We start from the raw sequence: 17,874 nt of genomic DNA, 5'->3' as shown, positions 1-17,874 counted from the left end.
TCTATTTGTCTGCGCTCTTTTTGCTTTCTGAATCATGTAGATTTTCTTGTTTTGTATATTGCTAACATGTGTGCTCATAGTTTGAGCATATTAATGTGTGAGGGAAGCTTGCACCTAGTGCCATCATGGACAAGTTAGAACCACCATAACATCAGAGACCGGGACTGGCAAGATCTTGAATTTTAATGCACATAAGTATTGCATCTGCACTGCTTGCACTTGCAATACTACATCACTCCCTGCGTCCCTTTGATTTTTATACACTTTCTTTTTCGGGATATCCCATTCAATTCTATACATATCAAAACTAATATAGTATCACTTGTCATCGTTTTCCCATGAAAAGGTGTTCGTGTCTCTTATTCAGGGGTGTACGTGATTCGGTGTGAGGCTGTTATTGACCGAAAACGGAACCAATCAGCATATAACGGGTTACTCCTTCTGTCACACTCATTTCTTTACGGTTTTTTCATACACGTATTTTAAGACGCATATAAAACATAGTTCTATAATTTATCTTTAAAAAAAAAATTTAATAAAAATTTAAACATCAAATTTTTATTCAGAAGGAAAAAAAAAATTAACATAATTTATTGAACTACGCTTTACGAGAGCATTAGAATGCGTGCTGAGCTCTCGTCTCCTAATGTAAACAAATGAGGTGGACGTCTCCCAATGTAAACAAATGAGGTGGACGGAGGGACCCAGAGTTACAAGTGCGGTTGTGATTGGAAAGTCCAGGTTGGTTGGTGTCACGAAGGCGTGCGGAAGCGTGCTAACACGGCTAAAATTTTCGCCTAAGTGATGCGCCAACTTTACTCCTAGAGCTTGCCAGCAATGCGCAGCTAACCCATCCTGCAAAAGGGGTTAGTAATAATCAACATAATCACAAGAGCCACGATATTCGGGGAAACCCCCAACCTTTTTATTAACACAAAAAGGTCCTAACAATCTAGGCCAGCTGTCCTTATATATTGGGACCAGCTACCCACTAACTGCTAGAATACAAGAGTGCCTACTACAAAGCTCTATCTCTCTCTAGAACTCTAAGTAGCTCTCTCTGTATTTGCTCTCACTCTTCTCTACAAGTGATTGCTCTCCAACTCTGAATGAATGAAGAGAATGAAGTTACTCCTCCCTACATAGGTGGAGTCACGGGCTTTTGGGATGGCCTAAGGCCCATCCAATCTTCTCCATAAATGCTGAGATCTTCAAGATATGCTGACTCATCCTCGATTCTTTCCTTGAATAAGAGATATGCCAAATCATGCTCCTGATCTTCTCCAACATTCTAGAAGCTTCTCCTTATCCCATATCTTTTATGACATGTCATATCTCCTCCTTCCATATTTGGAGATATGCCATTCATTACAAGATATGTATAAGTGTATAACACATAAATCGAACCTAGTCGCCCTTGCCAAGGGCTTCAACTCTGACCCAAGCCCATCACGATCCACTATCCAGCAAAGCCCACTATCTCTGACCCAATAGGAACTCTTCACCCATGTCGCCTCTGTGTCATGGAGGACTCGTGGTGGATGTTGACTCTCCCTTGAGCCGGCCGTGCCCTTGTTCAAGTCACACCCAAACCTGCCTCTCTCACCCTTGCGCCATGTTGCCTGACTCCCATAAGCCAAGTGTGTCACTAGAACTCATGAACCCAAACTCGGTCTCTGTTGCTCTACCCCATGCTTAGACTGTTCAACTGTATGCAAGTGCCCAACTTCATCTCAAGCCCCAAGTCCACAACTTAGTGCCATGCCAAGCCCGAACGCCTGGCTCATACTCGTGCTAGGACCCAACTCAAATGAACCTCCCATCGAGTCCACAGTCCCGGCCCTTAGCCCGAGTCTTAGACGCCGCTTAAGGGTCTAACAGTTGGTGAGCCTAACAGGAGACTATCTAGCTTGGTTCGGAGAGCAACCGCGTCAATTTTGATCGTGAAGTCACAATTTATGCGTATTATGTTAAAAGAAAGTATAAGTACGGATTTATTATATACATAAATAATTCACTTATTTTTTTTTTAAAAAAAAATACATATTTACATATTTTCTTAGAAAAGTAATCCATGATATAAGATTATTAATCTGAAAAATAAAAATACTATTTTAAGATGTCGACTTGTCTATAAATTTTGTGAGATGGACACTTAAAGGAAAAGGGCTGACAACATTTACTTCCGTTAATAAAATTGCGCGTTAATAAAACTGTGTGACATCATTTCTGAAATATTTTATAGGATAATATTATTTATTTTTCCAACATATGTATCTTTTTCTTTAATCCAAATGTTCAAAAATACAAATTCTCATTTCATTTCATGCACAATTATCAATTTAAATTTTGGCATACTGAACCTCTGTAAAAGTTTCTAAACATGTTCGCTCGTCAAGAATACAATGATATTTATAAATTAATAGATATATCTGTCCCCACTAAAAACCATAAAATCCATTGTCACATGTACTTGATATAACCGGCATATAGCTAAATAATATATTGATATATTAATGTACTCCGATATCTCCAAATAATCATATATTATTTGACAAAAAGAAAAACCATATATTAATACAAACTGCATTCAATAAAATCACTCTTTTATTTGGTTATAGGTGACATACTTTAATATAGTATTCAGGCATGCAAATTGAACTGTTTGGCAGGTTAACACTCCGACCACGAAAACAATGTGTAATTGACTGATGGTTTTGAACACTAGAATTGTACCAACTACAACGGACATGTGTTTATTTTTTGTTTTTTTTAGCTAACTTGCAACAACAATAAACAGATTGGAATGAACTAATCTACAAATCTGTAATAATTTTCCCCAGTCATAAATTTTCTTGCAAGGCTCAGAGCTTGCTAGTGATTGTTGTATCCTCATCATCACCGGGATAACGATTAATGTTGTCAGTAGTGAACCATACTCTGCCTACAGCAACCAGCTCTGCATTGTCTTTCTTCTTTATTTCTACTGTCACTGATATTAGCCGCCCCTTTTCTCCTACTATCTTCGCCTCCACCTCCACTGTTTCCTGTATTCGCACAATAACATGTGTAACTGTTAACTTGACCCAAACTGCTAACATCATCAAGTTCCGAATAGTGAAAGACTAGTCCATTATTTCAAACTTGATAATAATGTTTGTTAATGGTCAGAGATAATTAGATGGATACCCAATAAAACTGATCAAGGTAGTCCTGTAGGTTGGTAATGACTAAAGTGGTGGTTTCACTGGATCAAAACTGACTGGCTCGTGGTTGAAAATCTTCATTGTGTGCCAACAGAGTACATATTAGCTAAAATCAGCAGCATACTTGCGCTATTCTCGATATGTAAACAATTCTCAATTTTCAATTCTAAGTGCATGCTTCAGGACACCAATTTTCAGTCATCCTATAATTTATTTAAATGAATAATATGCTTTCAAGTCTTTTTCCATAGATCAAGAAAATTCCCGATTGATTTTAACAAAAAATATAAAAAATCAGCAGAGAAATGCAACTAACACATGTCAGATCATACATGGAATCCAAATACATGCCCCGCCATACAAATATTTCCCACATACTAAGGTTGTGTTCGCTTGGATGGAATGGAACGAGAAGAGAATGAAATTGAAAATTATAAAGAAGTTTTATGGTAAGAAGAAAGTATGAGACAACAATAATTAAACATAAGTGAGTCTAAATTTCTTATGATGAAGATTGCAGGAAAACATGATCAAGAAGTGTAATGAGCATTCATTCCAAAAGATGCGGGCTACATTTCTAGTTTAAGATAGTTGGAATGAAATTATCAAAGGAATGAAGATTATAAACATAATCTCTAATCAACTCCAATTTAGAGTACAAATTTCATTACATTTCATCCAGGTGAATGCAATCTAATAGTCCAAGTAAGCAGTAATTTACAAACATACCGAAATATATTTGGTTTGATTCTAATTGTTGTTACTTTACTTAAGTTGGAGTTCTTCTTATTCGTGTTTCGCGTAACAAAACATAACGTGTCAATGCGACATCCAAGTAATGCGTGTGGAGCTAAATACAACTGAAAGTAGCAGCAGCAATACGTACCCGAATTCTGGCAGGGGAATAAAAAGAGAGATGAAAGTCAACAGAAGCTTTAACAAAGGCGGAGGTGCCAACCACACAAGCTGCAACATCGTCCACTAAAACTGCCATCGCTCCGCCGTCCCAGTTTCCATCCTTGTCCTAACAATCCCAAACCTCGTTAATTTTCAAGAAAAACATTTTCTGATATGTTATTACCGACAAAGATACTTACAGAGAGGCTTTCTGGCACGAGAAAAGTACAGCCAAGTAAACCCTTTTGTACGAGATTGATCTCTATGCCTTGTAGCGTGACAGCCTCTAGCTCTCGCCCCAATCCTTTGGACATGTCTTCCAGCCATTTCCTTGATGCCATACTTTCATCCAATGTAACGCCTCTATATTTCTTTTAAAAAATAATACCTCCACTCGGTAAAATGGGTGTGTAATGAGCCGGTAGGCCCGGAAAAATCGGATACCCCACGTCATCGTTTATTTCATTTTTCACGGTGTAAACGCAATGGAATGTTATAAAGCGATGCTTTGAAATATATATTTTTGGATGTGTCAAGACGTTATTATTTGAAATTGTAATAAAAAAATCAACATTTACGGGGTGTATTCGATTGAGATTTTAATAGATTATTTTTAGTCTATGAATTTTAATGGATTATATATGATTTTGATTTTGTGCGGATTCTTAATAAAATATCGCAGAGTTGATAGGATTGAAGTATAATATTTCAAAATCCCATTGATTTTGGTGGGATTTCAAAAAACTTAAAATACACTGAAGAATGTCACAAAATCCATCATTTTATGAAATCCAAAAAAATCCATCAGCATTTCAATAACATCAGATTTTAATGGATTTTAAACAATCCCAACTGAATACTGACGGATTTTAAAGCATAATTTAAAATCCCAATTGAATACCACCAGATTTTGTAGTATAATTTAAAATCCTAATCGAATACCTCAAAATTTTAATGGATTTCAAAAAATCCCAATCGAATACCCTCGAATTTCATAAATGAAAAAAAAAAGCTTTAAAATCCCAATCTAATATAATGCACCTGTTTTTTTTTATAATTACTGTCACTCAGCTCTAAAATGAAACCAATATTTTTTTTTTCTGATTTATCCTTTCTAAAATATCTAAATAAAATATTGCATAAAATATTGAAGTTCAAATTAAGTCTATAAATTTTCATCCTTGTAAAAAAGGCAACATAAAGATTACATCCTGACCACATATAGAAGACAATGCATCCATGTGCTATAACCTAATGCCTATAGTCTCATACAAGTTTCCTATTCAAATCCATATCTTTGGGTACTGACTACTGAGCTTGAGCTTGGGTTGCAGTAGGTTTCTGTCAGGAATTATTCAGGATATGTAATTTAAAAATACTAGGATAAACAATCTGCTCTCGGTGCATCGGATCTCTGTGAGCTCGGCACTCGGCTTAAATAACTCTAAAGGCCTGACCAAAAGAAACTAGATACCGGAACAATTCTATATAGTGACAAAGAGCAAGCAACATTTTCTAATCTTCTTTGGCAGCTAGTATGTTCTTCAGTTCTTTTTTGTTCACCTGTATCATTTAAAAAAGGGCAATGAGCATAACTTATATTTATAGTTGTGTTGATACAAAATGAGGAAATAACAGAGGTGGTAAGAACTCATTGATTTACCTTTCCCATGGCATTTCGCGGAATTGAGTCCCACAGAATGAGTCGGGTGGGTATCTGTGTTTGCAGAATAATCAGATTACATACAGTTTTGGGCATGAGAGTATGTAGCATTGACAAAATATCAAACATTCAAATAATTGTGTATATACTTAAGTTGTGTTTAAAGTTAAAAAAAGAAACAATACAAGTCGATAAAGAATTGCTCTATCCGTGATAACCTGGTATGAGGTTCGCATGACGGATACCATGTACCTTTAGGGAACAGAATGCATATGATTGTTTTATGCGAGCATGCAGATATATGCATTCAGATATTGATGGATTGGTCACGTATTGAGTTGGATATGCGCTATACCTTGTATGGAGCAAGCTTTGTTCTAGCCCAGTTAGAAAGCTCTTCCAAGCTTAGAGCAGGCATCATTTGTTCCTCACGTTTTCTTTTTACCTCTGCGTCTGGAACAATAATGGCGCAAACAATTTCGCCATATGTTTTGTCCATTAAACCCAAAACACAACACTCAGAGACGGATGGGTGCTGTACAACACAGAGTTTGACATATCACCATTGTTCATTGCACTTAAACATTCTCACAGAAAAGAAAGGAAAATTTATACAACAAGAACAAAACATGCTAGAAACACAAGTTTTATGTATCAGCATGATGTGGTAAGTACAGTGTTTTGCATTGGAAGAATAAGAACTTACATCAAGAAGAGTTGCTTCGATTTCTAATGCAGATAACTTATATCCCCCGACCTTCATTATATCAGCACTATTACCTATTGAAGTCAAAAGTTTGATATAAGTTTAATTTAAAATTTCTAACAAGCTAGGAAGTTGCTTCATAGATTTAAATATGTGAAAACATGGATATATTAAAAGGACATACACGAAGCATTGAAAAAAATATCTGAAAATACCGGCAGTTTCCAGGAATAGTAAGAGAAACATGTAAATTATGATTATACTTACGGCCCAAAATGACAAAGTAACCATCTTCATCCACCGTGACGGCATCTCCAGTCTTAAAAAAATGATCACCAGTAAAAGATGATCTGGTCACCTGATATATAACATAAAATGTAGGTATAAGAAGTTTGTGTGACGATATTATATTTCCAATATCTGCTGCTATTTTTGATTGCCTGATAGGTGATTAGAAATTAGATTACAAGATAATAGACCTTATAAAACTTTAAATAACGGAAGTCCTAGACTCCAATTAGTAAAATCACCTTGATTTCATCGGATCAACCGCAATATGGAAAAAAATGATAACTACTTAGTAAGTTATGACTTTATAAGGATCGAGCTACAGTCATTAGATAAATTACATAATAGAGATATTATATCTACATAAAACAGAGATGATCATCTTACCAGGAAAAAAAATTAAAGAAGATTATCACTAATATAAGTGAATGTCAACCTTTGATGAAATTTAGTAATATACAATGAATACAGTGAAAAAGAAAAAAGTATACAAAAGATGTGCTATGATTGGAAGTGTAAGGTTGAAAACAGAAAGTACCTCAGGAAGATTCCAGTATTCCTTGAACAAAGAAGGACTTTTAATGCAGAGCTCACCAACTCCAGTTGGATTACCAGCATCATCATCTTCTCCAAGAATCTTGGTCTACCATTGAATATGTAAAATTACTACCCCATATGTTCCAATAATAATCTCTGATGTATATTCTTAGTTAATCAACCTTCTATCTTCAATGCAAAAATTAAAAGCTGATGAATAATGACTATATTACATTTTAAGCCTCAATCAATGAAATATTATCCCCACAGCCAAGATGAAGGAAACTTGAGACAGGTAGGTACGACAATGCTACATAAATTGGATGTTAGATAAATAGGCAACTTATGCACAATGATTGTTGCTGAAGTGAGAATGTTTACGCACAAGGTGTTGGAAACACTCGAATAAACCTAGGAAAGCTTAGAGGTGTTTAGTCAGAAAGAAAAAATCAGTAGAAAGATTTGAGTTGGTGGAAAGAAATTGGAGAAAGGCATTTGATGAGTCAATTCAGTAGTGCTGTTTGCTGCCCCCACAGGATAGGCAAGGTTAAGTTCTCTGAATAATTCTGAAAAAAACATTTATCCTCCAACTTTTTAACTATTTAGAAACCATTTCAATATCAGTAATAAGCGTATGCGTAATAATAATATGTTCTTTTTTACATTTCAAGTATGTCATGTTACATATATTTATCTTTTGATCTTTCTTCTTGACTAACAGACTGCTACTTCTACAAGTACATAATTAAATTCAGTGCGTAGATATTTCGGAGTTATTTGACCTCAACAAAACCATCTGAATACAGGAAAACAGACATCACTTTTGGCTAACCTGGACTCCTGGAAGTGGGTTTCCGACGGTTCCTCCTTTCCTTAAGCCTTTTAAGGGATTTGAAATTCCCATAACAAACTTTAAGAAAGAACATAATCACAAATAAGATAACTGGTATGCGGAAGACACCATTTTCTAAAAAAAAGTACAAATGCAGCAATATTAACTTCATATATGACTACTTCAAATACCTCGGTCATGCCATATCTTTCCAACAGGCGGTGCCCTGTAATGGTTTCCCATTGTTGCATAACGGGAAGGGGAAGCGCAGAGGAGCCAGACATCTAGAAACACATACAACTTCAGTTATAATAAAATAATTACAGATGTCTAACCATGTTAAACTAAATGGACCGCTTCTATCATGTTTACTGCTACGATTTAATCATGGTTATTACAAAATTATATGATATGATTCAAAAAATTCTGTAGGTATTAGTAGAATCTCTCTTCATATATTTCAAAAATTATTATACTTTCGTTAGAGTATTTTAGTAATTTACTATACTTTTATTCACCAGACAGAGATAGTTTGTACATATTGTAATTCACTAGCTTTAAAGCACTTTGATCTTATGGAGAACCTGTGCATATTCAGTCAATTGCAGTCATTATCCTGTTATCTCATCTGCAGTTGCGAGATATTAAGCTACTGAATAATTTCCAATTAGCTCATCCTTCTTATTATTATTTCCCTGGTTATTTTCACTTTTATTTTCCGTTTCTCAATTTTTAAGTTTCAAGCTGCATCAACCAAGTGCCTACTCCAGCGGCAAAACAAGTGAGAACTTCTTGAAGTATGCACAGAACAATAAAAAAATGTGATTTATGATATAAAAGTTGTTAATTGTGAAGTCAGAGGCTTAAATCCAAATATTACCATTAGACGCAACTGCCTTGCAGCTGAAGCAGATGCATCTTTTGCTTCTGGATCCATGTTTTCATAACCTTGTATCAGTCTAGAGTACATAGTTGGAACCTGTATTTGCAACAAAAAAGCAAATATTTAATTGTATAAAGCTAGAACAATTCTAAATATACACATCTGGCCTTTCCATAGTTCCATGCACTACAGTTTGATGGTTCCATCATTATAATCGGATATAGATTGAAAAACATTACACAATAAACACAAAAATATATTAATGTCCAAACAGAGAAACCATAAGGGCAACATTTCTCAAACCATGCGATATAATAATGATCAAATTTGTACAGAAACAAAAATTATTGCTTTGCTAGCAAGTATGTAAACTGCGCAACTAGATATCACTGTCCTAAGACTTCTGACATACAGTGCCTGAACTCTGACTCATTAACACAAACAATATTCACATGTCATGCAATTATATTTTTGGAATCAAACGTGTTACTTACTCCTGTAAACACAGTTATAGCATCATTCGTCGTGGTCCCATCCTTTGGATAAGATTCACGCCATCTCTGCCATATACCACTCACACTAAACTTTGGCATGAACTCAACCTTCAACAAAGAAAGCATATATTATGTTTCTTCATTTTTGCAAACAATAAACATTAACAGGATGAAAAGAATGGTCTTCATTTTTGCAAACTAAAAACATTAAGAGGTAGAAAAGGATTAGACTTACAGCAGAACCAGCATACAAAGGGGCAAATAAAGCATTAAAAAGGCCATGAACATTTAAGCTGCGAGTTAAGGATCAGCTTCAAAAACAAATTTTTTATGTTAAATCATACTAGAGCACCTTCAGCAGAGTACTAGTGCAAGATCTTTAGCGGAAGCACGTGAAAAATTATATTAGTTTCAGGATATGATGTAATGGTAGACAGTTTAAAAACTGATCGCCCGATGTATATTCCCAAGCTTTTGACAATATTTGGACCTGCGAATGTACAACCGTGGCCTTAGTACAAAGTGTGAGAATATGAGTTTCAATTGGAGTTAATAAATAGTTACAGGCTCGCCCCTACAATACCTGTGCTAGAATGCTTTTGTGTGTATGGACAACCCCTTTTGGTTTACCTGTTGTACCACTAGTGTACAAAATCATTGCTGGGTCCTCCCCTGTTTACCAAATAAAATGTTAAATTTAAAATTTACTATATGAAATAACAGCCATGGAACAGAATAATATACATATTACATGACCTAGCAAGACCACCTTTTATCTTATCTGAGTTTTCAATTTTCTTTAAACTTGCACTGGCATCAATTTCTCCAGCTTCTGACATCCCATGCCCGGTTGTCTGGGAACTGGGAACAGATGGAATGAGAGAAAAATGAGCAGTTTTTTTATCTGCAATACTTTTCATGAGCTCTTGATGATCTTCAGTACTCAAAACCATGGAGACGTCCTACAATAACGATCAAAAAGGCCTTAAATGAGAAGTCAAAGTGCCGAGATATATGTTACAGCATCTCAAGAAATAACAAGGTTTTGGTAATATAGATTGAGTCTTACGGCAGGGAAGGAAAAAAAATCTGTAGACTGTTTTATATTCATTATATATACATGAATAACATGTTGCAAAGTATATCTTTTCATATAGTTTCTCCAGAAAACTTAATATAAAAGCTCAAAACAAACCAAGTCATGTAAACCAAAAAACGATGTATCATAATGCATGAATATAATTTATGTATGTAGCACGAATCGGTTTTAGAACAATATTAACAAGCTGCTAATGTTAGTCAGATTTTGTCAGAGCTAGCTGATATGTCCTTTAAAAAAAATGTACATATGTCCTTCGAAGAAAATGTACATGAAAAAAAGTGAAGAAGAGAAAGGAAGTTCATGAACAGACCGAATCATTCATGACATGTAAGAGCTCAGCTTCTGGGTAGCTGAGTGCAAGAGGGACTGCAACACCGCCACTAAACCAAGTAGCAAGTACTCCAGCAACAAATTCAGCAGAAGGTTTAGCCACAATTCCTACTCTAGCTCCACCAAGATTCTCTGCAGTGCCATCAACCTGCAAGGTTATATTCATTTAGGGTGTCTCATATTATAAAACAAATAAAAGAAGGAGCAAGAGAAACGATGTGTCAAATCACTAGTAGACACTAGACATCCTCATAACCGGTAATATTTTGAGCTTACTTTTGTTTCCTTTGACACCACAAAAACGACCTAAAGTAGTCTTCATTGTTTGCGTACAATATATCTGTGTATGCAGATACTAGCATCTTGCATGAAGTATGCTTTGACAAACAGTATAAACATTTGCAGTATAAACATTTGCCAGTCTGGTAAAGACCAGCGTATACTTGCTTCATTAGTGCTTGAAGACTAATAAAACCAATCTTAGCTCCAGTTCTAGTACTGCGCTTTCTACATAGCTACATAAAATTCATACATCGTTGTTTTATATATAAAGTATTTGAAGGCAACAGGGAGACACACCAAGGGCCTGTGGTCTTGTGGGGGAGGTGTGGGGTCCAAATTATTTTTAAAAAAAATTATATCTGTTATTTGAAGAAAGGAAACTCACTGTTTTTCCATAAGAAGTAAATAATAGTTTAGATATCTTGCAAGCAGATGAAACCAGCTGGAAGTAAGTGTAGCTTTTCTTATCAGCTCTTATAGCGATACGGTCACCTGATGTATGACCCTGTTTGCTAACTGCTTTGAAAACATCCATCAATTTACTATGATCTGAAGCTGTATCTGAATGTAATATCAGGGGGAAAAAATTAGTGAAACAATTATATTTTGACAAGAAAGTATGCCATACTACAGTTTATGATGACTGTTTATTTGCTTGAAAACTGTAAAAAGAAAGCTATCAAGAGATATACCCATGTTAAACTACTCAAGACATCTCCCACAATAAACAAAATTTCTACCAGTATTCAAATTGCATGTTAATATGAATTAAAATTTCAACAACTAGATTACATGCAGAAATTAACTAAGTCACATAACATAATTATATTGATTGCACTTCCAGAAACACTATAATATCTAAATCTGAATGTTAGAGCATCTAAACCATTCAAATTCAAAATTACTCAATTACATAACAATATAAAGAACCGGTAACTTATAGACATAGCATAACAATATCGATCAGCATATATAAAAATGCAAAATTCAGAAAAAACTATAACATCTAAATGACATAGCACTTGAGCATATAAACTATAACCTCTAATGACTGAGCATCTAATTGTCTAGATTATATACCAATATAAACAAGAAAACAACCAAAAACTGAACGACATAGCATAAGTATAACAACTTCAATTACATACCAAAATAAACTATAATATCAAAATGACATTGCGTCAATTTTACATACCAATATAAATAACCAGTAAGGGGAAGTGTATTCAATAGGAAGGGTTTCTTTTCGCTAAGTGAGAAATAGAGCATGGATATTTTATTCATCTTACTAGTAATGAATACAAAAGTTATGAATAAAGTTATACAATAATAATTTAGATTATAATAATTTACATGTATTCATTGAAAAAGACCATCTAGTGGTGCTAGACTGCTCGGAATATTAGATAGTCTTCTGAACTACAGGGATATTCAACCAAGATTTTATATTATTTTTGAATTTTGGCATAAAATCTTGGTTGTTTTCAATGAACATTTCATAAAATCCAACAGCACCTTTTTTATACACCTTAAACCAAGTGTAAAAAGTTAAAGTGACAACTAAAAAGATATGGAAGAGTAGATTTTATGTGTTTGTTATACTTGCTAAAATCAACAAAATTTCAACTCAATTCTGTGAGAATCCTTGATTCTGCCTACACACTAATCTTTCAAAATTCATAAACTATTTCTAACCCGTTAAAATCTCATACATTCTAGATTTCACACCCCCTAACTAACAGTCTAACACATCTCAAGTATATCAAACACAATTCAGCAAAAAACGCAACATCTCGGCCCGAAATTCATCCTCCGATAAAAAAAAAAAAAAGCGAACGATGCGATAAATATGACAACCACAAGAACTCACAGCATCGCAATTCAGCAAAAACTGTAACATCTCAATTCATCCTACGATACAAAAAACAACGATGTGATGAAGATAACAACCACAAGCACTCACAGCCTAACATATCAACAAACACCTTAAGCTCACAACAACCAAACCACAAAATAACCACAAATCACAGCTCCAATCAACCATACACATATATACTTAAAATCACAAGCTGCAATCAAACACGTGTGTACTTAAAATTACTAGTTATAGAGATGAGAAAGCACCGGAAGAGAAGCTTCGAGAAGGAGAGAATGAGGAGAAGTTCTTGTTTGTTGCGAGCGGAGCAGAGAGATTTAAATGGAGGTAAGAAAGTAATGGGAATTCAATACGTTGCCGAAGTGAAGAACGAAAGTGGTTGAAAGTGAGGGCATTAAATGATCGCATGCTAGTGAATTTTAATTTAATTATTCAACGGTGATCAAAGCACCGGCTTTTCCCGTTGGCGGTTGGGGCAAGGTAATTTGGATTGAAAGCGTTTGGCGAGTGAGTGAGATTAACGGTGAAAAGGACGGGTTTGAATATTTTACCGTGCTGCTGGCGCTGTAAATAAAGGAGAAAAGCCTCGTATATTAGGAATATTATTATTTATTAATATCAAATAATCTGATTGTCGTTAAGAAGCAAAAGAAAAAAAATATTACACAATCTCATTCTGGTATTTTGGATTGTACAATAATATTTTATTTTTTTGACAGACTTTGTCCAATAATATTTGGAATCATTTTCTAGATGGAATATTCGGAAATATATTCCCAAAAATGATAAATTGGACTAACGCCATAAATTATTGAATTTGTTGTTTGAATAAAAAATTGTTTATGCTATATAAATGAGCGTAATATCTATATTATATTAGAATTGAGTTTGTAAACAAGTTTTAGTTTTTAGTTTTTTCACGTAAATACAATTATTTATTTTTGTTTTATACCGTTAGTCCTAGATTTTTAATAATTGAGGGGGAAGATAAAAAATTTGTGATCCCAAAGTTTTTTGATAAAATCGAATAAAAGTAAAAGGAATTGCGACTACATAATTTTTTCACTAATTGCGACGTCTATGTTAGACATTTCTGTTTTTACCTTCTAGACTGGGGGCCTCGCATTTGAGATGCACAGATTAACTTTAACTTTTCTTGCTCGCATAATCATTTGGGTGGCTCACAGATATGGACTTGATGGTTGGTCCAATCTGCAACTTTCGTATACAAATTGGAAAAGGTCACTTAATATAAGGTTTTTGAAATCTATACTCATCTATCTATCTATGCTATTTATACTGTACTCTGTTAAGTAAGAGCAAGTCCAACATGTTACCTACCGTATTACTTATAAATAATATAAATAATAAATAATACTCCCTCCGTCCCTTTTTATCTGTCCATTTTGGAAAAAAGAACACATACCAAGGAATAATTGATTGTATGAACTTTTTCATTAAATACCTCTAATTAATATCTTGAAAATGGTGAAATACCCCTACTTTATGTCTTGAAAACATGAATTCAACCAAGTTTTAAATAAGTCAAGTCTTGAAAATTGAAATTATGGAGATATATTTGAAAAACTATCATTAAATTAGTTTTGAAAGTATAAATGGACAGATAAATAGGGACAAATTTTTACTTCCAAAATGGACAGATAAATAGGGACGGAGGGAGTATAAAATAATGAGTCCTAGTATGTTTTAGTGATTTAAATAATTTAATTTTAGTGTCAACTCCAATAATAATCCTTATATTTGTTCTCTAAAAATCACTTACGGATGTTGTATTTCATAGAACAGAGAATTGTGTTTTTATTTTCTAGGTGTGGTCAGTACTTTAAACTGTCGGGCATCCGACTTCAGGCATGGATAGACTACTGACCTGTATGTTCTGTTTTTTGTTTTTTCTTAATTCTGTTTCAGAGAAAAATGTGATATTAATCACTACAAATAAGTTTTTATCCGATATTTCAAATCATTTGTCATGTTTAACAAGATCTAGATTTCAATATAATTTGAAACTGATAATAATCTTCTCTTCTCCAGATTTCTAATTCTTGAATCTTATTGTCGTCCACAGGTTGGTATTCTCCTCTCCTCATGATTGGTTACTATTGTTTCGATTGATTATTACACAATATCTCTTTAAATAAAAATTATGGTTTTGTTCGTTCTGATTAAGCACAGGTAGCTATATTCTGAGTAATTCGGTCAACAGGATTTCATTCTGCAGGCAGATCCACAAGTAGGTATAGGATTTCATTCTGCAGGCAGATCCACAAGTAGGTATCGTCTTATACTCCCAACTCATCAATTTCATTTTTTTTATGGTGCAAATAACCATTCCAATATAGAATTTTAACTTGAACATTATCCTTTAGACAACGTTTGTTCTGGACAATGTCACATGTATTCTGTAGTACTTTACTTTGACCACATCAAGTTTCGGTCACACAAGGTCCTCATCCTGATCAAGGGTTCAGAGGGAAAGAGGTGCAGATGAAGGGCAAAAATACTTTTGCAGCTCCAAGGAATGTCAGGCCACTTGGTTATACTAGCAACATCAACACAAAACCTGATGTGGTCGGGGAAGTTGCAGACGAGCAGCCGAATTCTAATGACAAGTTTAGAAAAATGTTGTTGAGAAAATGAAAGAAGAGAGAAGTAATACCATAATGATGGTCATGTAATTCCTCTGGGGTTGAGCTATACAAGATTGCCTGGAGTAGATATTAGTAGTTTGACCTTGGTATTCCTAGATTAGCTTTGCAAGAAGACATTCTGTTACGTGTGTTAAAGTTATCTGATTATATGGTGCATTTTACTAATATTACATGAAGGTGATTGCCTAATGGAACCAACAAAGACAGAAAATCTTCTAATTACAGAAATTCATATAGATGAATGGATTCTGCTTGGTCCAGACCTACACCATTGATATGAATGTCAGTGACTTTTTTCTCGGTAAGCTATCAGAATTTTATTATTATCTCGAAGAATCTTAAGTGGCAGCATCAGCAATAGCTTGATCTGATGACAGTAAAAGAACCTGAATGACTAAATATAAAGTAGATACTGCCACTTAGCAAAAGAGAAAAATAGACCGAGACATGGAGAAAGATAGCTATATTATTTCATTTAAAATAAAATTGAGTTTGTGATTTACTTTTTTTTGGTCAAGGAGTTTGTAATTTATTTGATATCATCATTTAAGAGAATATTTGTATTGATTTTATTAATTGTATATTGTAATTTTATTCAGTCCAAAAAAGTGATTTTTAAGTGTGGTAGAATGTTCGAGCTTTTCTTTGAATAGACATGTAGATAAATAAAATAATGCTTAATAGAATTTTATAAAAATTAATTTCTTTTTTCAATGTTTCACATGAAAATAATTATTATTTTTAATAAAATAATATTTTGACGACGTATATAATATTTATTCATATTAATAATAAAATAGTAATTTAGTAATTTAATTTGACCCATATCATTTATAAATAAAATAAATTTAAGTAATAGAAATTTTATAATTGATTAAATAAAATATTTATAAATTTTATAAAAATATTCTCTTAACATATATATAGGGTTTTCGTGTAACTAATTTCCAAAACAATAACAACAAAACAACAAAATAATATAAAAATATATAACAACAAAACAACAAAACAATTAAAAAGAAAAAAAGAAGCAAAATCTTAATGGATGCACTTAGAGCACGCGAAGCGCGGGCAAAAATACCTAGTATAAAATAATGAGTGCTAGTATGTTTTAGTGATTTAAATAATTTAATTTTAGTGTCAACTCCAATAGTAATCCCTATATTTGTTCTCCTAAAATTATTTTCATAATAAATTTGAGAGAGAAAAGGGGAAAAGGAGATAATAGAGAAAGAATAAATGAGAGAGATAACGCTGGGATAGTGTTGGAGTGTATTTTTTGACACATTACCTAAATGTGAGTTTAGGACATCATAGACACATTACCTAAATGTGAGTTTAGGACATCATATAGATAACCTATTGGACTTGCTTATAAGTTTGGTCAATAGTTACTTGAGCCAAGTTATGGGTCTATTTATATAATCAAGCATCCTTTTTTAACTAAAACTATTATATTTTTTATATTTTCTAACTAAAAAAAGACTAAAATATATTAGACTCGATATTTGGATTTACGCGTCTCTTTAACTTATAATATATTCTATACAATATTATTAATCATTAATAACGAAATATTGATTGGTTGATATTTATTTAAAACTTTTTCATTATATTATTATATCTTCTCTCTTTATTCTTCAATATAAATATCTGGAATATGGCATCAACATTAAAATATCAATATTTTCTATTACCATATTGAACACCAATAAAAAAATTATTGAAAAACCAATTTTTTGATATAAGTATAATACATAATTATTTACTTTCTCCATCCCAACTATTCTTTGCGGTTTCTTTTTTGAGTTATCCCATCTAATTTTTTATATTTAAAACTTATCACATAGTTAATAAATCCCATCATTTCTCCCATTTTTTCCCCAAGCCACTTTCATTTTATCATATCTCTTTTATACATTAAAAATAAACGAGTCTCAGCATCGCATCAATTTTCACCCAGTTTTCTTTCTTTTTTCCACTATGTTGTACACAATTTTCAATATCCATCATCCATGCTTAAACCCTGTACATACAATTTTATTTTATTATTATCATAGCAAAATGCTATAGGGCGGGGCGACAAACAATTGAACACAATTTCAAAAT

General features: G+C 33.4%; 2 protein-coding genes across 2 annotated transcripts; both read right to left on the bottom strand.

Annotated features, from left to right (window-relative positions):
- Positions 1 to 2,589: 2,589 nt before the first annotated feature.
- LOC108195282 (uncharacterized) lies at positions 2,590 to 4,481 on the bottom strand. Its single transcript, XM_017362238.2, has 3 exons — positions 4,304 to 4,481; positions 4,093 to 4,230; positions 2,590 to 3,047 (listed from the first exon to the last, which is right to left on the bottom strand). The coding sequence occupies exons 1-3, from the start codon at positions 4,442 to 4,444 to the stop codon at positions 2,865 to 2,867; spliced, it is 462 nt and encodes a 153-aa protein (XP_017217727.1). The 5' UTR covers positions 4,445 to 4,481; the 3' UTR covers positions 2,590 to 2,864.
- Positions 4,482 to 5,250: 769 nt separating this feature from the next.
- Positions 5,251 to 13,595, bottom strand: LOC108196830 (probable CoA ligase CCL8). Its single transcript, XM_017364278.2, has 17 exons — positions 13,345 to 13,595; positions 11,606 to 11,781; positions 10,919 to 11,086; positions 10,276 to 10,468; positions 10,090 to 10,178; positions 9,927 to 9,996; positions 9,742 to 9,794; positions 9,507 to 9,614; positions 9,010 to 9,108; positions 8,321 to 8,413; positions 8,130 to 8,207; positions 7,299 to 7,403; positions 6,740 to 6,830; positions 6,473 to 6,546; positions 6,122 to 6,301; positions 5,767 to 5,820; positions 5,251 to 5,666 (listed from the first exon to the last, which is right to left on the bottom strand). The coding sequence occupies exons 1-17, from the start codon at positions 13,502 to 13,504 to the stop codon at positions 5,619 to 5,621; spliced, it is 1,839 nt and encodes a 612-aa protein (XP_017219767.1). The 5' UTR covers positions 13,505 to 13,595; the 3' UTR covers positions 5,251 to 5,618.
- Between the last annotated feature and the right edge of the window lie 4,279 nt (positions 13,596 to 17,874).

The sequence above is a fragment of the Daucus carota genome, chromosome 7 (assembly GCF_001625215.2).
Source record: "Daucus carota subsp. sativus chromosome 7, DH1 v3.0, whole genome shotgun sequence".
NCBI lineage: Eukaryota > Viridiplantae > Streptophyta > Magnoliopsida > Apiales > Apiaceae > Daucus > Daucus carota.
This window is presented reverse-complemented; position numbering and strand designations above follow the sequence as displayed.

Excerpts from the sequence above, each read along its gene's own strand:
- LOC108196830 (XM_017364278.2), bottom strand. The coding sequence starts at position 13,504 with ATGCGATCATTTAATGCCCTCACTTTCAACCACTTTCGTTCTTCACTT. Across the intron at positions 11,782-13,344 it reads TTCTCGAAGCTTCTCTTCCG|ATACAGCTTCAGATCATAGT; the intron begins GTGCTTTCTCAT and ends TATTACATTCAG. Across the intron at positions 10,469-10,918 it reads TACATGTCATGAATGATTCG|GACGTCTCCATGGTTTTGAG; the intron begins GTCTGTTCATGA and ends TCGTTATTGTAG.
- LOC108195282 (XM_017362238.2), bottom strand. The coding sequence starts at position 4,444 with ATGGCATCAAGGAAATGGCTGGAAGACATGTCCAAAGGATTGGGGCGA. Across the intron at positions 4,231-4,303 it reads TCGTGCCAGAAAGCCTCTCT|GACAAGGATGGAAACTGGGA; the intron begins GTAAGTATCTTT and ends TGGGATTGTTAG. Across the intron at positions 3,048-4,092 it reads ATTCCCCTGCCAGAATTCGG|GAAACAGTGGAGGTGGAGGC; the intron begins GTACGTATTGCT and ends GTGCGAATACAG.